Source organism: Scleropages formosus, chromosome 4 (genome assembly GCF_900964775.1).
Source record: "Scleropages formosus chromosome 4, fSclFor1.1, whole genome shotgun sequence".
In the NCBI taxonomy this organism is placed as follows: domain Eukaryota; kingdom Metazoa; phylum Chordata; class Actinopteri; order Osteoglossiformes; family Osteoglossidae; genus Scleropages; species Scleropages formosus.
The window spans coordinates 7,135,156-7,161,451 of NC_041809.1; the positions used below are offsets into that span (position 1 = coordinate 7,135,156).

The window sequence follows — 26,296 nt, forward strand, 5'->3', positions numbered from 1 at the left end:
AGGCTTGAAATTGTATTAGGCTTTTTTATCCTCACATTTTATGCCCAGAGATTTGAAAATATATAAGAAAAAAAAATAATGGATTGAATATTGTGAGGCAAGTATTTGCTTTAAAATGATTCACATAACAAACAATTAAACGGGATGTGTGTTTCTGCTAAATTCTCAGGACTTTGCTTGTAAAATGAATTTAACGATTGAAAATGTGTTTTATATAAGGTGTCATAATTTTAATTTCACAGTAGGGGAAAGGTGTTTTAACTCACCAGGGAAATAGTGTTTGTTTACCGCATAAATGCAACGAATAAGATCTGATCTCCATGAATTTCTATCTGGTTCTGAAAAAAAGTAAAGCTCCCTGAACTTCCTCCACTTCATATTGTTCCAGCAGGGTATAACAATGGATGTATGTTTTTCATAAGTGGCCTGAACACGACAGCAGTGCGGCATTGCAAAAGTGTAGCATGTTCAAGAGTTTCCCATCACTAAGTGCCATGCCTAAAAATATGTTCTGGATAGCAGACATCTGCCATCTTTTATGGATTATATAAAGCACTGATGTATGGATGAGTGACCCATTGTATGTTGTGTATCTAGCAGTGTAAGTCACTTTGGTGAATATGGTGTGTGGGCAGATAACACTACATAGAGTTCATTGGAAGTCACTTTGGAGAAAAGTGTCTGCTAAATAAATAAATGGAAATGTAAATAAAGCATATTTTTGTTCATTTTTGCGGACATTTACTTGTATAGGTGATGTTGAATCCCCTGCCCGTGTTGGAGTGGTCAGATTGGAACTCGAGGCGCATGATGTGCCCATTGCTGGCGATCTGTGAGGGTACGTCCTTGCCAGAGAATGTCCCAAAAGTGGTGGGCTCTGGCATCCCGTCATCCTTTACTGTCAGGTAATCAAACTGGGGCTCCACGTCAAAGTCACTGAAGATGAGATGGATGCGGCTGCCTGGCTCAGCGATGATTAACCACACGCAGTTCATATTGTTCCCATACTCGTCCGGGTAGTTTGGAGACAGGATGATCCCGGATGGGGCCGTGAAGTTGAAGAAACAGGAGACTGTACATAAAGAGTGGTATGAAAGAGGCAAGTTCATCACATATTTTCAGTTTTTTTTTTTTTAATCTCGTAGTTTAAATATGAATGACAAATTGCATGAAAACCCTTATCCTAATATTAAAGAAAAATGTATGGACTTCCTTAATAAATCTGACATTGTTATTATTGTGTGCTCTACTGTTCTGATATTGTAGCAAATGAATGCAAGTATCAGAACACTGATGCTCCTTTATCTGAAGAAGGCATGGCAAAACTAATAAATGTAGGACTCATATGTAGGGTAAGCAGAAAAAGAGCAACTGCACATTTAACAAAATAGACTATATACAATTTCTGAAGAAATTGTAGCCCCCATGTCATGGGTTTCTAAAGAACAAAAATGAATTTAAAAAATGCTTTTAACAATTGATGATCTTTACTTTCCAGGAAAATGAGTCCACACATTGAATTTAATGCACCAACTTCTAAAACTCTTAGAAACACCTTTAGAAATGAGTTACTGTAAAATTAAGGGTTGCATGAGTGACCATTAATGTTATTAATATTTTCGCCCCTCTAGATGACAGGGCCACGGATATGTTCATTCTCAAAGGCTCAGCTCTTAATTGTACCATTCAATTTTATAAAGTGGTCCTTACAGACACAGCTGGGTTTGTTTCCAGACCACTGGTTATTCTGTTGGCAGGAGATGGTCCTCTCTCCCACTAACTCGAAGGCCGCCTGACACTCGAAAGTAAGGACATCTCCATGTAAGAAATGACTTCCCATCCTCTTGCCGTAGGCTGGGATGCCGGGGTCACCGCATCCCCCTTTGTTAATCTCTGGAAAATAAAAAGGCAACATTTTCAAAGCAAAACTACCACTTGCACTTTAATATATTATTCGCTCACAAGTGCTTGCACAAAGTATTTGAACAGATACTTTGAATCCAAAGCAAATTAAGCATTTATCTATTAAAACAAGAAATTTCAGTTACTGTCTGCCTTGCAACAGCAGTGTCTCTCTGTTGGATTACAGGTTCTGTATTTGGATATTTAATACATTTTTATTGCATTTTTTCTGGCTGAGCAGTGGAAGTGGGGTCTAAAACAAGTCTCACTGTAGCAATGACTAAAACAATAATATTAAATGAGTTTCTCACTTTAGTTCTTATATTGGAAAAATTCATCAGAATCATTTAAAAAGTCACAGACATTTAAATATTGCCAAAGGCTTTTAATATATGACAGTGACATGCATAATACTTTTTAGAATAACATTTTAATGATTACAATAATTTTGCTTTAACATCCTACAATTAATTCATTGTGGCATCTTTATTCATTAATGTATTCCAAGTCAGTAATTGTATGCGTATTAAGGCCTAAAAAATGGCAATAATCCTGCACACGGTCCATTTAAAATAAACTATTAAAAAACTATTTGCGCAGTCCTGACAATTTGTTAATTCAAACATAAATTCCAGCATATAAATACATCAACAGGCTAAAAATGATTTCCCATAGCTTTAGTATTTGTGGCTGTTACAGGAAATGGTCTTCCAGGTATGCACATGATGGCTGTTCTGGAAGGTAATTCTCATGTTATCAGCCACCGCTCCACTGATCCAGCTAGGGAATCATGTTCTGGGGGTAGGCTTAGCCCCTTAAAATTCCCCAACCCACAGGTTCACCCATCCCCACACTCTGCCAATTACAAGTTACAGGCTCCTAATAGGCTATAAAATGATAGTTCAAAAATCTGGAAAGGAGGCTACAGAATTCAAGGGAACATTACAGTAAGACTGTAAGAATGGCCAACAGTATAACCAAATGTGACCTCCATAACATTTCCAAGACTGCATTAATCATAACTCTCAGATTTGCTCTCTGACACAAGTAGTGCCCATGCATCTTTCAAAAATTGTCATTACAGGCACTATAATTAATTAAAGTGTGTGTGCGATCAAATTAAACTGGGCATTAGTCACATATTGCAATGAAGAAGAGATAAAATGGAAACTGAATTCATATCTGAGAGACCACACATGTGAAAGTTTCAACAACAGGACTTAGTATCGCTGCTCCTCTGCAGGTCTTTACGTGAACCTTATTTGGTAACTACGTGAAAGGCAGTATTGGAGGGCAGTCTCTGTTTCCCTCACAAAAAGGGAGCTATTGGGGATATTGCTAATTGATTCACAGGGCAAATATAAAATTGAGCCAAGCTGATTTCTGCAACTCAGGTTTGCGCCAGAGAAACACACACACTGGCTGAAACCGCTTGTCCCAAGCATGGTTGCGGCAAACCTGAACCTAACCTGGCAACACAGGGTACAAGGCTGAAGGGGGAGGGGACACACCCTGGATAGCACACACCCTGGATAGGATGCCAGTCTGTCGCAAGGCACCCCAAGCAGGACTCGAACCCCAGACCCACCAGAGAGCAGGCACAGGCCAATCCCCCCCAGAGAAAAAGGTTTTCTCAAAATTGTTTAAAAAAATGAATAAACTAAAAACATAAAAAAAAAAAAAGATAAAAATAAAAAAATCTGCAAAACTGGAGGGAAAATGGAATCTAGATTGACACTGGAGACTCTAATGACTCAGTTCAATGAGTGCCTTATGCCACTGGATGCAATGAGAGTGCAAATTAAACATGTTTTTGAGTACTCTTGCCTGAAGAGGTATATGAGGCCATTTGTTAAAAGTATTCAAAAGGAAAACCTTAAAACTTGACTTTGTCTTATGCAACACACTTCATATACTGCAGTTCATTAATGATCACTTTTTTTTATCTTTCCATAATCAGAATTCTATTAGCTAGGTATGTGTATCATTTACTTTTACTCTCCCTACATTTGTCTTTCCATCGTATTTGTTGGTTATTTTCCCCTCTTTTATCAATCTCTCTCTTCTTGTCCCTGTGAAAGGAACAAAACCATGTTTGCAAAGTGTGGAGCCGTAACATTGCTGGTCGATAGCTTTAATGGGTCCCTGATAGCTTTAATGTGTCCCTGCCCCTTTGCTGCCACATGTCCCTGTTGATGTTCCTGCCAAAACATAACAACGTAGCACATCCCAGAGGTGAGAAGCAGAGATCACTCAAAATTTATATCACTGCAAGGCACCAACCACCCACCACGATGCACAATACTAATGGTACCACTGGAATAACTGAAAAAGGTTCATCATTCATTGTTTTGCTGTTGTACAATTTTTATAACAAACTGCATAGTCTAAACATTAATGTGCTTATAATACACACACCAAAGAATGCTAATAGACAGTGAAGTTTCACAGAGAAGGTTCTGTAGACCTCTCTACTTCCGAAAGAGACTGCTTGTATCTATCTCAGCCGTATCTCCCAGGCAAACCAGTTCTTGAAGGTAACATAGTAGAAAAATTTTGCACAATTCTGTTCAGGCTTGGCCAAAGAAGGAGGTCAGAAAGCTGCAGATTACACTGACCTTAACGTAGAATATTTTGTCTTTATGTAAAATAAGGCTTTTACTTTTGTAGTTCATCAGGGTCTGAGTCCTCATTGTCAAACATCCCACCACATTCCCAGGGACCGAGATTCACCCTGACAGATAAATAACATCTGTTCAATGCCTTTGCTTTGTGGCCAAGGGGATTTAAAGTATGCACATATCTGAGTGAAAGCCTACACACTGTCCTGAAACACCAAAGCACCCATTTGTGTTCTGACAGATGATATCCCAAATTATACTGTTGTGCAGTGCAACTGCATTCTCCAGCATGTCCAACGGTAGACATTTTGAATTAGCAACAAAGCGGCATATTTTCCAATGCCAGAATTTGGTTTTATCATGCCAAATATCAGCCAACTTCACTATATTTAAAAACTGAACCCTGTTCATTAGTCCACTCCATGCAGAAAAGCTGATTCTAATGCAAATTGCAGAGCCAATTATAGCATAGTTCAAGAACAGAAGCAATGTTTGAAACTGCCTATTTTCATTAAACTGACTAAAAGTTTAAAAGTGTTGACAGTACAGATCCAAGCTTAATAACTGATTTTACTGTGTCTATTCTCTGTCTTCTTCCTAATGGGTGAAGAAATACTACAACTATGAACCACCGGTGACATGTTCTGCAGATGAACTGGTGCTATTAAATTGCTTCTAGTGCGTATGTGTGAGGGAATGAGTGTGTATATTAGTGCTTTGCAATGCCCTGGTGTCCCATCCTGACTGTACTCTGTCTTGCTTCCTGTGTTTTTGGATAGGCCCCATACCACCACAACCCTGCACTGGACAAGTGATTGTTGACACTGCCTGGATGAATAGATGGTTGGAATGGAACTACTACTGTCGTTATTTGAAAAAAAGAGAAAAAGCAACACAAAAAAGAAAACATTAAACAGCTAAAAAGGACTCAAGAAATGGTGTCCTGCATATCATAACTCTTAACAGGGAACAACATGACAAGGTACTTTCGAACAGAAACTTAATAAATTGATGGTTTCATTCAGTGTATTATTTCATGCAAGTAAGTCTCTATGAATTGTTTTCAAATTCATCAGCTAATCTGGATCAGAATCAGTTTGGTAGGATTTTCAGGTCTCTGGAAAAATGTAACAATACCCCCTTGCCCCATTAACCTGATTAATCAACAGGCCATGAGCACTATTTGGCCATCTAGTCATCGTCTACCTCTCCCTTCCGATCACCCATCCATTGAATATGAGCCATAGAAAGATATTCATGAATTCTGCTGTAGACCTGACTTGGGCTTAGTTCTATGGAAAAATCCAGAAGTCTAATCGCAAAAAGAGGTTATTTGGTTTGCATGTTGCCCCTTTGTAAGTCTCAGTACAATAGATAACTGAAAGTCTGAAAGTGTGCTAAAATAAACCAGATAAATATGCACAGGAATGCACAAGAACCACCGAGTATAACAAGCGATACATTTCATACAATAATGCTATGTTTGAACTGTGTTCACCTTATTTCTACATATTTGTATGCCAATTGTGGGGCGCAGTGGCGCAGTGGGTTGGACCGGGTCCTGCTCTTCAGTGGGTCTGCGGTTTGAGTCCCGCTTGGGGTGCCTTGCGGTGGACTGGCGTCCCGTCCTGGGTGTGTCCCCTCCCCCTCCGGCCTTACACCCTGTGTTACCGGGTAGGCTCCGGTTCCCCGTCACCCCGTATGGGACGAGCGGTTCTGAAAATGTGTGTGTGTATGCCAATTTAAAAAAAAAAAAAAAAAAAAAAATCAGGAATCAAAATTTTTTGGGGATTTAAAAAAAAAAAAAAATGTTCATCTGAAATTTTTAATTCCCAGACAAAGGAGATGAGAAGTTTTTTACCCAGCTGCACTCAGTTAAGTTCATAGAATTTTAGAACAAATGCTGCGCCTGCATTTAACACTGAACGGGTTAAGAACATTAAGAAGTTCAGGTCGGCGGCCTTCATCAACAGCAAAGTTAAATGCCACGTCAACTTCTATGCTAATTCAGAATGTTTTATTAGCCATTTATGCTGACTGAAATGCAAAACACTCCTTGCCCTCTGTCTACCACTCTTCAGGAGATGCATCGATATGGCCGCGAACAATACCTTATCTACTTTGCAGCATGAATCATGGGAGATGACTTTGCCAGGGCAGAAAGCTGTGCCCAGTAAACATATGACTTATTAGTGCAACCTCATTGTTATTCATCAATTAAAAAGAATGAGTATAGCCATCTGATGACTGCGGTGGATTAGCGGTTGTGCTGCTGATGCACATTCTGCATATTAACGTTTATTGAAGCAGATGGTCGGATGCTACACTCACAAAACTTGATCTGATGATTTTATCTCATACATCATCCAGAGTTCCACATTCTCATTATTGCAAAATGTAACAATGACTACAAAATAATTGCTCATACATGGATCCGTCCATAAAATAAAAAATGATTTAAAAAGTAAAATTACGAACACTGCTACACTAATTGATGTACGCATAAATATCTGAACATATGGATTTGGTCTGACAGATTAGAGTTCATATAACCAAGGGTACCAGTTTTAGAGAATGTGTATTGTCCATTGATAATTCAATAATGTATTTATTTAATTAATTAATTAATTAATATTAATGTGGTGCTTAATTAGTTGATTTACATTAATGAGAATAAATTCAATGCAATTTTTACTTGCAGTTACATTTGTTAAACCTTGTAAGTGTTGTTTGATTGCTTGAGGTACTTCTGAAGTCACAACCTTTTTTTGACTGAAGAAAGCATGTGGAAGGTGTTTCCTATCTGTGAATTGCTGACCTTCATAGATAGCTTTGAACCCTTGCGAGCCGATGGTGTCATCCGACTGGAGGTGAAGCCACATCTGGTTGCTCATGCTCACAATCAAGTCAGGAACACTGGAGCCTGTCAAGCTGAAACACATTGGAGATGTGAATTGTGAACTTATTGAATACTGAGAACTCAGAAAACTCAGAACTGCTGAATCTCTCTCTACATTTAAGAAGGTTCTTAAAGCTTACCTCTTCCAGATTCACTTCTCCCATGATCTCTTAAGTGCATGTTAATGCGTACATGGTTATGCTAAATAACTTTTTGATTATAACTTTTGAATAGCGGATAAACTTTTACGCAGCTACTCAAATGATGTACATTGGTTCATTCGGTTCTCACTTTGCCCATGATCTCTTAAGATCATGTAAAGTATGAATGTTCATGCCCATAAGGTATACAAGTTCATGATCAAGGTTTCTCTCCAAGAAAACAAAGACTAGGAAGGTGATTAGGAATCAGCAATATTCTGGTAAAGTTTTCTGCAGCTCCTTGTGTGATGAATGTCAGTGCATATGGTGAAGGAAGGAAACTAGCTGTACTTAAGAATCACACATGTGCAACCATGTCTCTTTCTCTTAATGTAATAGACAAATTGCATTTTCTGTGAGATGTACGTCGCTTTGGAGAAGTGTCTGCTAAATGAATAAAAGTAAATGTAAATGTAAATTAAAGTCTATACCTTCAAAACTTCTGTTAGTATTTTGGAAATTTGAAATCAACAGTAAAATACCACATGACACTGTTGGGTATTTTGCATGCATTAGGCTCCACACAGAAAGAGAACTCACACATAAAGCACTCTTCTTGTGTCTCCAACCTTCCCACCATCCCCAACAGTCAGGGTGTCATACCCCCTCTCAAGGTCAAACTCCTCGAAAGAGAGCTTTATCACCTGGATGAAAACAGAAGAAAGAACTTGATGAAGGCAACCAGAAAAAAAAAAAAGACGACCAGATTTTTTTTTTGTACATTCAGAAGAGCCTCAAAGGATTTGTGAAGATATCCTTTTTTCTCCCCAATGCAGCTCAGCTACTTCACCATAAAGTTCTCCCTCAAGAATTTTCAAGCTGTTCAAGTCTACCTTTGGGGATCTCCCTGGTGCACAGCGGTGGAATTGACAGGTATGCAAATGTTCTCAGCAACTTTTGACACCATGCAACACAAGCCTTCAACAATGGGCCCGCACTGACAGACACACTCATAATACACAAAAATGAAAATGTGCTATATTCAGTTACACATAATCAGCGGGGTATGAATAACACATCATTTTGTACATCAAATCATATACTTCATTGTGTATTATGGGAAATTAATGAAAGCATTAAAATTACATTGTGTTAACTCCATTTAACATTCTGCTACTCTCTGTTTAGCTCAGCTTCTGAAAGTAATTATTTTAATATTTTAATGAAATCATTAAATGGGATTTTTGGCCTCTGCAACTCAAAAATAGCACTGATGTGGAGCTTAAAGTCCCAAATAAAATACTGTACTTCCCTCTGAAATGGTCCATACCATGAATGTAACAGAAACAAATTTTTTATGTATATTTTTACCTGTTATATATAGTTCAGACATTTCTATCTAACATTTCTATACATTTTCATAGACAACACATAATACTAATCAAGTTCATTAAAACAAGTAACAAGACAGTAAAAATGCAAGAATAAGACAATATGGTGAAAAGAGCTGAACGTCATTACAAAACATTTAACTTTACATACTAAATGCTAAGGCAAGGTAGAAGTTAAAAGCAATGCTGAGAGATTAATTTTAAATTTGCGGTACTACAATGCCTGGGTACAAATGGAAAATGGTTCATTCCAGCTAAAAGGTAATATCTCAGTTACAGGATAACAGCAAATTTTACAGTTTTATGTTTTTTGAATTGCAGCACAGGTTAAATAGGTTGTTAAATGAGTGTTTGCATCTTTATGAGTGCACATCGGAAATTTTATATATATATATATATATATATAGATACACACACACACACACACATATATCACTGTACAGTCATTATTTAAAAGACACTTTAGATTTGTGTTGTTTATTCCAAAAATTCTGGGAGAAAAAGATTGTTTACATATTTTTTTTAGCATGAGAAGAATTGCAATGAAAAGAAAATTAGATTTGAAAAGTCAATGGGAAGAAAGTAATAAAGTTTAATTAGGACAACCCCATTATCAGCTTCCTCACACTTTCTCAACTGGGTAATAGAGTCATTACGCTCATCCATATATATGTATACACACACACACACACACACACACACACACACACACACATCTATTTATTTAGCGGAAATGTGTTACATTTTCAGTCGGAAAAACCTTCTCTGTTGGTACAAATGACCAAGGCAGTAGGAGGGAAACAAATGGGCTACTCGCGGTTAAATTGTTACCCATTTTCAAGCGTGATGTTTATATTAAGCGGACATGCATAGCTTGTATCACATTTATACCATTGCCAGCACGAGAAAGAAACAAAGAGGAATCTATCAAAGGCTGTTATTTAAGGAAAACATAGTATTGTGTAAGATACACTTTGGCGGTTTCATTTTCCTCAGAATAACATGTATGTTGACAAATATCCGGAGACATAATAGAAAATTCCATGTTATAAATAAGTTGTCGTTCTAAGAATACTATAATATGGGACATAATCCAAGACAAAATTTTATTCAGAATTACATACGGTGCTGCCATTTATAATTGCAAAACAAAGCTGGGAGGTTATTTCTCTGCAATGTCCTGACAATATGTATGTCCTTATTTCTATTTTTCTTTCCATGGCCTGAAATGTGTGAAAATGAACCTTTCTGACAGCCTCGTCACAGTGTTCAAATAAAAATAGACAGATATTCATTAGCCTCTCAAATTTAAATTAACTTGACAGACACCAACAGATTCCGAACTCTTTCTTTAAAGGCCAAAGGCAAACGACCGGCCAAAGAGGCCACACAAAGAAATCATCAAAATGGGAGGCATCACACTTCACTGATAGCTATGCAGAACAAACTGTCAAATGTGGCAGCAAATGCATCCCCTTTTCGAAGTTCTGGTCTAGGACGGATAGTCACCAGTAATGAACACACGAGACAGGCCAGTATGTTACGATTAATTTCGATTTCTCCCTGTCAACGTAGTGACCGAACCCAAATTCGCCAACAGAGTCCTCATCTTACAAGGAACAATTGTCATGTCAGAAACACTTAGACAAGTCCTTAGTGCAAAAGCATTTGTTTTAATCCGCAAAGAATACAATTTTATTTGCAGTCAGAAGTAAACATATTTCACGGGACGATAATTTTACTAAGGAGCTCAGAAGTTTTTGACATGGGCCGTCTTAATGAAATGTCAAACTTTGTTTTGTTGGGAGCCTTTATCTGTTTGGGAACAATTTTAAATGAACGGACTAAACTATAACCTTGGCAAATTACCCTGTCAGACAGCGATATGATTTTTACAGAAGACTTGGCAAGAAGATAAAAATGCCACTTAGTCTATATAAATACAATCATGAAAGGACAGTACATCTCAATGATTGTTCTCTCCATAGACTTCAGCGCTATGTTTTGGGTACTATCGATTGTTTTCTTTTTATTTAGTGCTGAAATACCTGACAAGGGCTCTGCAGCAACCATTTCTGTCTTTGTCTGAAAGAAAAAACAAAACATACAAAACAAACATAGTGACTTTTGTCACTGAACAAACACTGCAATCTGCAAAGTGGAACATTCACTCAAAACCTTTGAAAACTGTCAGAAAACACAAAAAAATATTTTTAATATATACATGTACATGTTTAGGTCAATAATCAACCAAATAACCTCATCACATATGTGTGTATGTATAAGAAATATATAAGAACTTGTAATACAAATACTAAAATAATATTTGAATTTCCATTTTTAGCTTTTTTCTCTAAAGTGATCTACAATGAACATTAGCTAGTATTTAGCCGATACACTACGTTAAATTCCATACTATCACTCACCCATTTGTGCAGCAGAGCAATGTAACATGCGCACACACACATACACACACATTAAGGCCAATTCAGAGTCAACAATACACCTGAAACACATGTATTTGGACTGTGGGACAAAACTAGAGGAACCACAAAAAAAAAAAAAATACAAATGGAAGACCCTTCAAACTCCACAAAGACTGCAGTATTTGAATCTATATCACTGTCACGGAACAGGTGCTTCAAGCCACCAGCACTATATATGACCTTTTTTTTTTATTTGGCTTGAGAGTAACAGATTTCTTTTCAACCAACAATCTCCTACTGTAATCTCAGACTGAAAAGGAAGGACAGCACTCTGTACCTTGGGAGAGCCTAAGAGGTTGACATAAAGTGAAATATTTTATATTGAAAAAGTATTAATATGTTAGAGGAAAAAGCACCCAGGTGAGCATGCAGTAAGGGTCAGCAAAGCTGGACCTCAGAGCCTTCCACAGATGAGCCCCACCTCTCAATTAAAATTGAGTGAACCAAGACTACAGTGGCTGTGCTAGAGTGAGGACAGCTCCGGAGCCCACAAAACACACGGCATCTGACAGCTACTGTGCCAGTGATCTCCCTGCGCTCTCTGAAACTCTCAGGTCGACTCCATCGAAAGAAAGGAAAGACACCGAGAGCATAAACAAGTCAGGGGGGCCAGGAAGAATAGCAGTCAGCACGCAGTCCCAAGGGCCGCCAGGATTTTCAATTTTGGCGAGATCGTCCAGCGCCGTCTCTTTTAAATGCTGCTCTCGGAGCCGAAGCACACGTTTTCATACACTTCACATCCAAGGTAAATACAAGTCATGCATTTTTCAGCAAGGACAGACACAGAATAGGGAAAAAAGTACAGAAATGAAACTCACTGGAAATCAACTCTCTTTAACAGACAATGATGTGGTGGACAGATGATGTGGGCTAATACGAGGGGACATGGGTACACATAAAGACTGATGAACATGTGTTTTTTTTTTTTTCCCCTGTTTCCAGTACTTCTGTAATAGTTTTGCAGACACCCAGGAGTATAAGAGCAGTAATGGAAAAGCTAATATGAAAAAAAAACACAAAAAGTAATAAAATCAGTATTATACAAAGGTGGACTTCTTTCATGGTAAAATTAATGATTAAACTAATTTATAATTAATTATTAAATGAACTGTGGGCAACACAGGATTCAGTTCAATTTATTTTTATAGAGCGCTCTATTCACACAGATATAGAGCACTGAACAAAACCATCAGACAAATAGATAGTTGGCTATATGTTAAATTACTACAATAATCATGAAATTATTCAAGATATAAGTAAGTTTACTGGCCATGGAGGAAAGGAACAAAAACCTCCCAACCGAAAGGCAAGGGAGATGAAACTGTATATTGGAAAGTATCGTACGTATTTTTCTTTGAGAGAGCTCATAAATGTATTCTAACTGGTAAACCGAGTAAAGTAAGTAGGGTCCAACTAAGGGTAACCTGAGGGTCACTGGATTCAGTCCCAGATGATGTAATATTATCATGCTTTATTAAACTAACTTGTTAGAATTCAGGAAAATGTCCACCTGTATCAATAAGTAAAAATGTAACCTCTAAGCAACAAAAGGCTATTAAAGGTGTTTGAAAGTTTGCAATATCAAACGCGTTTTCTGCAGATGTCAGTCCTGAATTATGACATCGTCAGAAATTAAAATCAGTGTCATTGTGAGAAATATATATTTATCAACGCCCATGTGTTGAAAGCATCCAGAGGATGATCACAATTCACATCAACCTGCAGATGAATTTTTGGCATTAATTAAAATGTAGCAGCAAATACATGAACTTTCTTGCATCCAAATAGTTACTAAACTAATCATTAGATTTTACAGCTTGACTCCTTTGTAGTATTCATCAGCTCTCAGAAGAATGCAATCCATGCCTGCCAGTAAAAGGTCAAATGAGTGCTGGTCATGGATAAAAGGTGTCAGACAATCTTCAAGGCCAAATAGCTCTGCCCATGGTGGAAAAAAAGCCTAATGAAGGAGATGTTTTGATACTGCAGCTTTACTATACCAAACTAATTCAAAGTTGATGGTTTTTTTAACTTCGAGACATGAAATGCATTTTATGGATACAGAAATCCCTGCCTTGATATTATGAAATTATTTCACAAAAAACCCAAAGCCTCAAGTAATGGAGGAAATATAAATGGGACGTGCCAAAAATGACGTATTGTGTTGACACAGTATTTGGAAGGTAACTCAGCTTCTCAGAAGCAAAGAAATGGAGGCATTCTGGTAGCAGAAACGCTGAAGTCACTGCGGAGTCGAAATGGAACGTCCGCCCCCACTTCCACCACAACACTGACCAGAAGAACTCACCAAGGCAGTGAGCAAAATGGTCTTCTGACAATCAGTGCCAGATGTATCTCTTTCAGTCAATACAGTCTGTGTGTGTTTTTTTTTTTTTTTTTTTTGAAGCAGCACTTCAGCAGGATGCATCTTGCGCAGCCGCATTCTCCTGGAAGAGCAGCGGAGCTTCACCGGCATAGGTTGTGCTGTCATGCAGTGAATGCAACCATTTTCCATCGTGTTTTTGCTGTTACATACTGAATAGAGTTTTCACGCTTCTGGCTGGTAACAAAATGATTGGCGCTATTGCCTTCGGACTCAAAGGTTTCAGGTTCGAATTCCATCTTCTTCTATATTAGCTGTGATCAAGGTACCCCTTTTCTAATCGGACACTGCTTGACTTCAAAATGTCCTCTTTGTGCCACATCTATAGGAACAATTACTGTTTACCTCAACTCCAGAGCAAATAAAAGAGCAAAATTAACAATCTGCCATTCTTAACAATTGCAAGACCACAAAGCTATGCAATACTCCTCACATCCCAGAACCACTTACAGCATATATTACTATGATACATAATTATTTCTTCCTGTTTAGATTTGTAAGTATATTAACTTTTGTCATCTTTGACAGGTCTATAAGGAAAACTTTTCTTCCTTGGGGAGGGGGGTGAAGTTAATGTCATTACTTTGACCACGGACAGCCATCTACCTAATTAGCAGTTATAATTTCCAGTGTCTTTGAAGGGCTTAATTCTTTGCTTCAGTCTTTCCGACTTGAGTTATGTTTAATTTTCTCCAGGACTTATTAATTAGTGTACATTAGCCTTTCTGGAATGACCCCTATGTTGCATCTTGGATGGAAAGGACATTTAAACATTCTTTTAGCTAATCTAACACAGGTAAACCTTCTCTGTCAGCTTCTGTTTCTTTAATTTTTTTCAGCACAATACTTTTCTATTCTTCTATTCATTGGAGTGAATTCTGCACATTACTATTACATTAATATTGCAACAGGCCTACAGTTAAAATTCAAGTATTGACTATTCCCCTGTTTGTAGAAGGTCTTTCCTCATAGCCGCTTCTTCACATTAAAGAGAAAACTATAACCCCCCCCCCCCCCCCCCCCCCCAACTGGGATAAGGTATAATGTACAACAAAACAGCCATTTATCTTAAAATCCTTTCCAATGCTGCATAAACAGAAGTCAGTCTTTGCTGACCCCTTTTTGCATTGCAGAGCACAACACATTCTCAGGAGGAAATAAATGCACAACAAAGCACTTTATGGACATTTCATAAATTACAGTGGCACATTTACAAATGGATGATTCAAAGAGTTGAAGCTCCAAGAAGAAACGGTTATTCCTACAATGTGCTGCATGGCGGAACTCTGTACACTTGAAACGGACGACTCTTTCGGGAACTAATGACAGGCTCTGAGTTTTGTGCGTACACTCAAAGCAAGAAGGTAAGTGTACGGTTAAGATATCAGTTGCAATGTGAAACTGAATGAACCAAATCCGTGGTAAACAAAGATGATCAACTGATAGTTAAAACCACATCTAATATAAAACATTGTTTATTACAGTGGTAATTAAAGCAGCCTGATTGAGGTGCTCAAAGCAAAAATTCTTCAGCAACTCCAAGATCTCCTGAAGGAAAACTGGAGCTTGATAAGACACCTGCTGAAGGGCGGTTGAGGGACGCTCTGTTTGGAATGCAGTCCCATCAGCCATTGTGGTTCCGATGTGCAGAAAGCGGAGACGGTGCATAATTGACAAGGCGGATGAGCACAGGACCAGAATCTGAAACAGTTGCCCTATAATAATTGCGAAATGCACAATTTCCAGTTCTTTCATTATTATTTTTTTCTCTTTCTCTTGAATGAAACAAGTATCAAGTTTACCGCAACACTCATAATTCCGTTAAGTAACAGAATGCCGGAACATTTATTGATTTATTATTAGAAATCACATCTCCGAATCTCCTCCGAGTGTGAGAGGAAACCAGTGCAAACCAATGCAAACAGAGAGTGAACATTTATACTATTCTTTTTGGCGGATGCTTTTCTGTGATGGAAATGCTAGGCTACGACAACAATTTTGCAATTTATACAGATGGGTCATTTTTACTATAGCAATTCAGGGTAAGTCCCTTGCTCAAGGATACTACAGGAGGAGGCAGGACTTAAACTCCAACTCCAGCTCCAAAGGAGACAGCTCTGACTATTGTGCCACCAGCCATCCCCATCAGAAAGGCAAACTGCGCAAAATGTCAGCATAGAATATATACATGCAATGAATAATTTACAGACATAATTTTGGAAAACAGCAGCATTTTAAGCTAATTAAGGAAGGGTATTAAATATGCTCACTTTTTTTTTTTGTTTTTGCAACAAAATACATTAGATGCACTGAAAGAGCGCATATAATATAGTTCTTTGACTTGTCCAGCCTTAAACATGTAGCCTTAAGACAGCCTACATAAGGCGCTGCGGGATGCTTGAAATTATGTATGCTAAAAGACTTGTCAGAATGTATCATATTTAATAGATATTATGGAGCTCAAATTTGAATTTCAAATCTTATCTTGCTTTGTGCGCAGCTAAGTTGTTACTTACACTGATAACTTTATTCAACCGTACTTATCTTTTTACATCTGAAGATTAGATGTTATCAAGATTTATTGAGTTCAACCTTTTAAAATATCTGTTGCCATGAGTACCAATTGAAGAAGTGTTTCACTTTTAAATCTTATTTAATGCTCGTGGTGTTGATCATACAAAAAGCAAAAAGAACATTTTAAGTCAACATAAAAAAAACGTAATAATAATAATAATAATAATAATAATAATATGAGGGACCTTATTCAAATGGAGAAAAGTAATGTAGAAATATTTTTTATATACTGTAAGGTTAAAGATGTTATCACTACCAGACCTCTGCATTCACGCAAAGATTTCAAAAGCCATACATAATCATATGAAAAGTAAAAATAAGATGAGCTTGCCAACTGCTGCCAGAAGTGATGCTGACAGGGGTACTAAAGTTTTTCTTTAACTTTTATTTACCCTTTTGGATTTTTTTGTTGCTCACTGCGCATTCAGATTTGCTGACTGACACTGCTAAACATTGTTTATCCGAATATTTATATATTATTCAGTATTTTTTATTATTCACACTCAATTCCTTCACCTCATCTGACCTGAAAGTAAACATACTGGAATGTTGGCAATGGAAGATATTTTATAATTTAGGAAACAAGTCTGACAGATATTCTCTATAATTCAAATGCTCTTCTCAAACAGGGTGAAGTGATTTGTGATCTAAACACTATTTTCACTTATATTTGTCTGATACAAAAATAATTGCTTCATACAGACCTGTGTGTTGCAACAATAAGGCAATCATTGCAATAACACATAGATATGTAAACTGTTACAGTGGAGCGAAATGAGTGACATTGACCCTGCAGCCTCATATTATTATCTACATTATTATAATGAAATCTAACCAAATTCACCCTGTTATGGGGATTACAATTATAATTCTTTTTTTTTTTCCCCTCAAGTGTAATTATTACTCACTGGTTTTAGAAAGGTGACCCCTGGAAAAAGCACATAATGGCAACATTAAATCAAGATTTTCATGTCCCTGCGTAAACAGCAATCTTTCCATAAGAACAACTGATGTCAAGTATTCACTCAGATAAAGGTCATGGCACACGTCCAGCGCAACTGAAGTCTGAGATACACTATGAAAGTGTTCACTATGTAGAAATGGTGTACTGACAGAAGCTACAGAAAGTCATGAAAGAAATCGACAAATGTTTACAGTGTTATATATGAAGTTTAAACAGAATCCAGAATAAATCTTTTATTATATATGCTCTTTGTACCCTTTACATATGAAGTGTAAATATTGTTCAGAAACTCTTTCTTCAATAGTGCTTAGGTTGGGGCCTATCATTTAATTTAAAAAATAAATACCTGCATTTCATCCACTGGTCCAAAGATGTGTATAACTTTGACTAGAAACAGATATAATTTCACTGTGAATTAATCTAGAAATGCACAAGTGGGGACAATGAGACAAAATCAACAGGTCTTACCTTGCTGGGGTCTGCTGCAGTTATTACCCACACACAGTGGGCATTGTTTTCGTACTGGACTGGGTAATTTGGAGACGTGATTACACCCCTTGGTCCTCTTAAATTAGAGCCGCATGTTCTCGCTGTTCAAGCAAAACCAAGGAAAGAAAATTGTGAATTAGAAAGATTATTTACAAAAAAGCTATTCAATTCTGGGGGGACCGCGATGGTGCAGCGGGCTTGGCTTCTGCTTGCCCTCTGGTGGGTCTGGGGTTCAAGTCCCGCTTGGGGCGCCTTGCGTCAGACTGGCATCCCGTCCTGGGTGTGTGTCCTCCCCCTCCAGCCTTACGCCCTGTGTTGCCGGGTCAGCCTCCAGCTCGCCACAACCCCGCTTGGGACAAGTGTGTGTGTGTGTGTGTGTGTGTGTGTGTGTGTGTGTACTGTTCAATTTTCATAGTTAAGGAAAAAGCTGTACCGACCTGAAAAACTAACTATATTTTTTTTTTTTAAAAAAAAAAAAAGCAAATTGGTATTTAAAACATTTAAGTCCATGTTATATGCCTTTATAGCCGGAATGGAGCACAGTGGTTTGAGCTGTGACCTTGCAATTGAAGAACCAGGGTTTGAATCTCTCTCCTACTCTAATACCATCAATACTTACCCTGAATTGCTCTAGTAAAAACAACCCCGATTTATAAATAGATGAATCACCTGTATGTAGCTTAATATAATAAACCAAATATTGTAAGTTACATAGACCAAAGGTGTCAGCAAAGTGAATTAACTGAATGTTACAAGTCTTATATGACACTTCTCATGCACTGATGTGGAGTCTGGGTGGTAGAATGACCATCCAAAGTATCAGGTCAATGTCCTCTCTGATCCACAGCACTGCATATAGAGGTCATGCCACTGACCTTTCCATTTCCTTTCTGAGCCTGTCTTCCTTAATGCCATGGCTATATTCCAGTCTCTATAGAAGCATGACAAATAATTGATTTTCAATTCTGGCAGCGGATGTCTATACTATGCTTCTTAAGTATTTCTTTAGGGAGTTCTTTCAGGTCAAGGAAAATCTGAACTTCTCTGTGTGTGTGTGTGTGTGTGTTTGTGTGTGTGTATTCTTGTACTTGTCAGGTGTAACTAGTTTCAGTTTTATTGTTGAACATTCATTGGTTTAAGTTAAATGGAAATAAAAGGATAAAAAATCTATTTATTAAAGAAAAAAGTCAAAAGAACATGACATACACTCCATGCGGTGAATAAAGATGGCATATACCTTTCTTTCACTTTCATTTTCAACTCAACTATACTGTAGTTAACTGCTTAAGAATAATAAAGTCTATCGGCTCTGTAGTGTAGTAATTTGTAGAACACACTTTGCTGACTGTTTGAAAGCGAATTTCTGTAATGTTCTCAAAATCGTCTGAGACCAGCTTTCCTTTAATCCCGATCATTTGAAACTCCTGCAGATATAAACTTTAAACAACGCCAAATATCTCTAAATGCTTTTAAACGTGGCGCTCCATGATTTTAGCGTGTTGCTTACTTCCGCGACGAAGGAGCAGAAAAAAGTAATTAAAGTGCTATTCGTAAATGGTTGCTTGGTGATGCTAGACAAAAAGTGTCCTGATCAATCAGGAACACACAGGAACTGTGCAAAGGAATTGTCAAACATGGTTACGCCTCGCGCCGGGGACCTGACACACTGCCGTATTTCATCTTGATTAATGTCATCGGGCCCGCCGTGTCCTCTACATCTTTGAAAGTTACAACTCTTCGGCGTCCGTGTTGGTGTGTGTCTATCTGTCTGCGTCTGCTGCTCCATAAACGCCCTCACGTAGTTGTAAGGGTAAGGCCATGGAACCTGCATGAAAATAGTTATGGGGAACTTTTTCAGGTTAAATAACACACTGCAGCTTCACAGACTTGCCATAAAGCAAATATAGCAAGTTATGTATCCCCCTTTTGCCTTCATTAATAATTTTTTTTTTTTTTAAATATTTAAAATTCTTGCCCTCAAAAATAATGCGAGAAAAATTATTTTTTTGTACGTATTCAACCACATTTTTTGCAGGGCAACTTAGAGTTTTAGGTTTTGATACTAAGCTAGTTGTATTTATTTTGCTTTTTTTTTTTTTTTTTACCTGAGCAATCCAAGATAAGTAAGGGTACCCCATTTACACCTGGTGCCTCTTTTCCATCATTTAAGATAATGCATTCTTCACCAGCATGCAATTCTAAAATGCTACAAAAAACTATGAGGAAGTGAATTGGTGTCCAGAGACGTACAACTCAGTGCATTGTTACTAAGAAAAATCATTTTTGTGCCTTTCTGACTGCACAGGCAGGATGTTGTTCAAATGGTAATTTCCTTCTACAAGACTTCATATAGAGTCACCATATAGAGTCATTATTAAGAATAAAATAAAATAAAAACTAGTAAGGATGCAGGAGTTTTAAAAGAAACTTATTATGGAGATATTTATATTTTAGGTATTAAGCATAAACAAATCAAAACCCATATGAGTGACACATATGCCATCAAATATGGCATATTTTCCACGTGTCATGGTCGCGGTCTTCTCTTTCTCACCTAGGTTCTCTCTGGGGACTTTTTCAGTGCTATGGAAATGGCTTCAGAAAGACATTCCCCAGTGGAATCATGCCTTTACTTACATGTCAGCACCAGACATGTCCTTTCAACAGGTAGCTTCAGTAATTGGAAACTTAAATGCACATGCATATGTTTTAATTTAATTTATTGGTATTCCATGGCGGTAAAAACCATTGAAAATTTACATATAAATTTGCAGAGAAGTAAGGTAATTTGTTCCAGTATGTGGCGTGGGCAGCTGCAACAACAGCTGGTCAACAGTATCACACATTTTTTTTTAAGCGTATATGGTTTAAGATGGAATATTAGTGTGTGTGATTTCCTACACCTTATTTATTTACATCCTTTATATTTTCAGTAACAACTTATACACATAAATATTTTGCATTCAAATAGTCTTAAAGTCATCGTGAGTCATTGTGCATTCTGTGGAAGCCTTTAGTGAAATTTTAAGTGGGCAGGCTTTGGTTACTGTTTGCATTAAATGTCCTCCTCAATTTCAAGGTCTTTAAGGGAACAATTCTCGCCATAAAATTAAAAAAAAAAAAAAAAAAAAAAAAAAAAAAGAAATTCAATTATTTCTAGGAAAATGAAAAATACTGGGGGGTGCGGTGGCGCAGTGGGTTGGACCGCAGTCCTGCTCTCCGGTGGGTCTGGGGTTCGAGTCCCGCTTGGGGTGCCTTGCGACGGACTGGCGTCCCGTCCTGGGTGTGTCCCCTCCCCCTCCGGCCTTACGCCGTGTGTTACCGGGTAGGCTCCGGTTCCCCGTGACCCCGTATGGGACAAGCGGTTCTGAAAATGTGTGTGTGTGTGTGTGAAAAATACTGAGGAGTAAGAATGCACCATGTATTTGGTTTTAGATGAAAGCATTTTTTCCTTGAAAACAGTGTATAATGTTTTGCTAAAATTCATCTTAACACATCCAAATCTTGGATTGAAATGTCAGTATTCTAACTATTATAAGTTGTTTAATGTGCAAAATATAATATTGTCTGAAATCCAGAATACATTATTTTCTTTTGTTAATTTGGGCAATGCCTTTTGTTGAAGAAGTGTACAATATAAGGGATGTATTTACAAGTCATTTTTGATACTTGCAATGATTTATACTGCTGGGTCAATTTTACTGTATCAGTTCAAAATAGGTTTCTTTATTGTGTTCTACAAGACACAGTAGGATTCAAACCTGGGTCAATCAAAGGATTGCAAGTACAGGGCTCTACCTGCTGCCCCATAAGCCTAGATATTTAAAAAGTTAAAATCCTGCGGGCCTAAAAATGTAGCAGTTATTACATGTTATAAGTTTTGTAATATACAATGGCTACAGGTAAATCAGAGACCTTTCTTCTTTATAAGTATTAATTAACTGCACAGCCTTATTCCAGTCAACCTTTATATTAGTGAAGCTAAAAAGCTTACAGGACAGCAGTCAGTGGCCTGATTTTCACATTGCTAGTTACTCTCTGCCCCCCATTCCCTCTTAGCCTCCCCCCACCCCCCACACAGATGCCCTTGGCGCAAGGTGCCCATCTTCCCTAACAAGAGCCGACAATGTCCGTGCAGAAAGTGTCCATCCGGGGAAGTGCTCACCCACCCCCCACGCTCTCACCCCCCCACCACACTCACTGCGGCAGATGGGCCGGTGATCGCTCCATGCCGCCAGCGTCTCTGTCACTCTCTGGCAAGTGATGCTCTTCGAACCCTGGAGCACGTAGCTGTCGTCACAAGAGAACTGGATGCTGGCACCCACCCTGAGGGTGGAGACATGACTGTTAGGGACTCAACCTGCTACTGCACCAACAATCACAACCACAATCCACACATACACAGACATGTGCAAATTCACCCAAGTCACACGTAAACAAGTGGGCAATCCAAAAATCCTCTTTCACCCTTTTGAGACAGGCACTTAAGCTCTACAAATTTCTACATATTTCGACTAAATGAAGACGCATATCGCCCTCATCTAATAAGTAATGAACCTTAGCCTACTACACACTTTTTTGGGGGGCCTTAGAAGTGTTTCGTCTACTAAGTGCAGCTTATCACCTATTGAGCGGCTTGCGACTGAAGTCCCTAATGGTGATGGTGTTGCGGCAGGGGTTTATGGTGCGCCTACGCCTCGCAGCGGGAGTCACTCTGATTGAAACAGCACCATGCGGATCCCATTACCATGACACCGAGACACATAAAAGGCTACAGAGAGAGACCCACTGGAAGTCGGAGCCAATCCTTTTCCCGTTTTCTGGAATGCCGGGATCTGGACAAACATCTGCTGCCAGGCCTCCTTGACTTACTGTATATTAGGCAAAAAAGAAGGATGAACATGTTTAACTCCATGCAATTCAGTTCAAATGAAACAGTCACTAAGTTCAAACATTGTCCACCATGGGGTGCTGTGGTGGGGGCAAGTCAGCTAAAGTATTTCTTTTGTTATATAGTTACATTTATTATATTTATTTAGAGTCATGGTTTCTCCTTTGAGATGTTTGAACATATAAGTATTATTCAAGAACTGCTAAATGTACAGTTATTTCATGGAGTATCTAGTTTTAGTTTGAAAAACCTCTGTTAATCCTTCGAGAACACATAAGGAACCACATTCTAGTTAAACTGCGTGAATTTGACACTGCACAAGAATTTTATAGCTTGTTGGTTTTACTTCCTTTTTGATATATGGTCATGTGACTGAACTAACAACAAACATCCCTGCTGGCCATTTTGTGTTCCTTTCTGTAAGATGGAAGGATTTTTGTCCTACATAAACTACAAGCCACATTTCGGCTTTAGAAAGCTCAAAATTCACTACATGCTGGACAGAAAATGATGGTGTTGTTTAAAATGTTGAATTTGATTATATTAGTAACATAACATACATTTGGAGCTGTAAAACTCGGCGGGGTGAGAAGTTCACACAAGTTAACTAGCCCATGGTTTCTCACGGCGTTACCCTCAACTGGGCACACCCACACACACATTCCATGACTATACATACCAAAAAATAAACAAAAGAAAAAGCAGAGGATCAAATATAACCATGATGGGGACTGATCCAATCTGCTACAGTTGGGATACGAAGGCAGAAGGGCCAACCCATGAGTACAGCAATGACTAACTTTAACGGTCAGTTCTTCATCAGGACAAAAAAGCATTAATGAACCTGTTTCTTATTGATGTCATAAACAAAAAGTAATCAGACATACAGTGACAGTGAAACAAAGAAAGTCTTTCAGGGGTCCACGCTGGATTATATACTTTCGGCTAAGGATTTAGATCGAAGCTACAACAGAATTGCTAATGTGGAACGGCGATATGGGCCAAGTGCAAAGGCAATGACAATAAACAGCCCAATGCCAATTAAAAGATTAGAGCAATAAATCCCTGTTTCATCTCCTAACGAGCTCAGGGGTCATTAGTTTCACTCAAAGTGAAACAGGATCTTCAACTGGTGCGACAAGAACAGAAACTGTGAAGACCCTGGTCGTAAAACCCCCTGTGGGTGAAAAACAGTGCCTATGAACCCCTTCCCCATTATCGCCTGGAGGTGGAGGAACGATGAAATGCAAAGGAGACGTGCGAATTTCATTTTTATTAAGACATTTTTAATGGACTAGTATACAAGATGGACATGCGCACATACACACACACACACACATATACACTTTCTGAACTGCTTGTCCCATACGGGGTCGCGGGGAACCGGAGCCTAACCCTGCAACTCAGGGCGTAAGGCTGAAGGGGGAGGGGACACACCCAGGACGGGATGCCAGTCCGTCGCAAGGCAACCCAAGTGGGACTCAAACCCCAGACCCACCGGAGAACAGGACCCGGTCCAACCCACTGCGCCACCGTGCCCCCCAAGATCGGCATGCAGCATGTATTCATTTACTGTACAGATGGGCTATAAAATGTTTGCTGTACAGATGCTAAAAAAATGCCCGATCATGGATACTCATGTGTCACCTCTTCAGGTGGGAAATGGGTGGAGCGTTGTTGAAAAACAAATAGAGGCCAGTTGCAGAAACTGGTCTTGGGACCACCCTGTGGAAAAGGTCTTGGAATGGCCACCTGACACAGGACAGGAAGCACCACTCCCTTGCAGTTGGTGAACCGTTGGCTCTCTATTACACCCAAGAGCCTGGCATTGGTGAACCGTCAGACAGTGGGACGATGCTTTATAAAACGTCCATTTCACATCTAAGCATATGATGTACAGCCCAATAACAGTAGCAAGTAGGGGTCATTAATAAAACATGCTCAATCCTACTACTTTATGTCTACTCTTATCACCTCCATCAGATAAATCCAAAACAAGGCACGAAAAGGCTTAGAGTAGTTTCTATTAAATTCCAAATGCAAGTTCCGTCAAAATATAATTAATCCTCTTTTAAGGTGCTTCGGAGAACACCAAGAATGGCATTATTGTCAGTTGATAAGTTTACCGTTCTTTGTTTAAGTAAGGAGTGTGTGTGTTTGCCCGGCAAAGGAGGGGCATCATGTCCAGGGTGTATCCTCATTCACATAGTAGATAGTCTTCAGACAACTACAACCCTGAACTGGACAAGCAGTTGCAGCTGATGGATGGATGGATGGATGGATGGCTGGATGGATGGATGACTGTGTGGTAATAGTGCAGCAGCAGTGGTTAGGAGAAAGGGAGACATAGGTCTAGAACTTTAGTTGCAGAAGAAAAAGAATTTATGGAGGTTGCTACCCATTTATAATGATTACTGTAATACTGATTTCATATGAAAGCACCAGAATGCACATCTCAAATTCTGGTTTCTTTCCCAGATCCAATATGCATGAATGAATGAAAGCATGAATGAATTAATAAATTAAAGTTTTAATTGGACTGAATTCTGTCTGAACGTGACTTTCTCTCATTTTCTCAGATAGAATATCATCCTTTGTGTTGTGATGCTCAAAAATCGCTTCCCATGACTGTTTACGTGACTTTCAAAAGTTATAGAAAGTGATCAAAGCATGTCCCTCTTTCTGATGTTCTGTTTACTGTTTTTTTTTTTTTTTTTCCTTCTCATATGTTGCCCTGTGACCATTTCACTTTATGAAATGTTTTAAATTTTCTTCCACAGGATTTTCTTTTTTTTCAGTGAAACCTGAATACCATCATGGCTGTATCTCTAAAGATCTCCTAAGATAAATCCATGGCTTGGTTGACAGGTTTACTTCACTATTTGGAATACTGTGCAACAATTTAAATTTACATTTAGAGTTATAAAAATCCCACAGTGTTAAACGTCCACCACAGTGAAACGCTGATGACCACAGCTGGAATTGTGCTATCAAACTGGCTTTGCACTACATTAGTTTTTTCACTTGTGTTGTGATGTCCTTTGTAGCAAATAGTTTAAGCACATTTTTCCACTGGATGCTGTTGGACCTCATTAGCATCTACAACGGTTTTGGCTTGCCAGGGTTTTTTGTAAGAAAGGATCTTATCTTTTTGCCTTGCTATAAACAAACAGAATTAAAGCGACTGTCTGCATGAATCGGAACCATAAATTTTACAAATTGAGCATTAGCATAGCTGGAATGCTTCACTTTGGCAAATGTAGAAGTGTTTTCGGATCCGCTGCGTAATAGAACATGCTCGACGGAGCATAGAATGGCACAAATTATTAACACAATTTAAGTTGTTGTGGAACAGGACAAAATTTTCCCTCTATTTATTAGTCAGAGATCATTAGGAGGACCTCACAGAAAATGAATAATGCAAACAAATGAATCATAAGAGTACAACTGCAAACTTATGATAAAATAAAAGTATAAAGAGAAATTTAACAAGTTAAAACTGAAAAGAAAGCATGTGCTTAGTAAAGCAACTTTTCTGTTTCAAAATTATATTACA

At 38.3% G+C, this 26,296-nt stretch overlaps 1 protein-coding gene across 1 annotated transcript in view; it reads right to left on the bottom strand.

The window, feature by feature from the left end:
* Positions 1-26,296, bottom strand: part of LOC108932684 (CUB and sushi domain-containing protein 1) — a 389,881-nt gene that overhangs the window by 100,992 nt on the left and 262,593 nt on the right. Inside the window, exons 8-14 of the mRNA XM_029251436.1 lie at positions 22,639-22,720; positions 22,051-22,175; positions 17,829-17,950; positions 8,163-8,266; positions 7,342-7,454; positions 1,711-1,893; positions 746-1,072 (exon numbers count right to left, since the gene is read on the bottom strand). Coding sequence (XP_029107269.1) covers positions 746-1,072; positions 1,711-1,893; positions 7,342-7,454; positions 8,163-8,266; positions 17,829-17,950; positions 22,051-22,175; positions 22,639-22,720 — 1,056 coding nt within the window. The remainder of the gene's footprint in view (positions 1-745; positions 1,073-1,710; positions 1,894-7,341; positions 7,455-8,162; positions 8,267-17,828; positions 17,951-22,050; positions 22,176-22,638; positions 22,721-26,296) is intronic.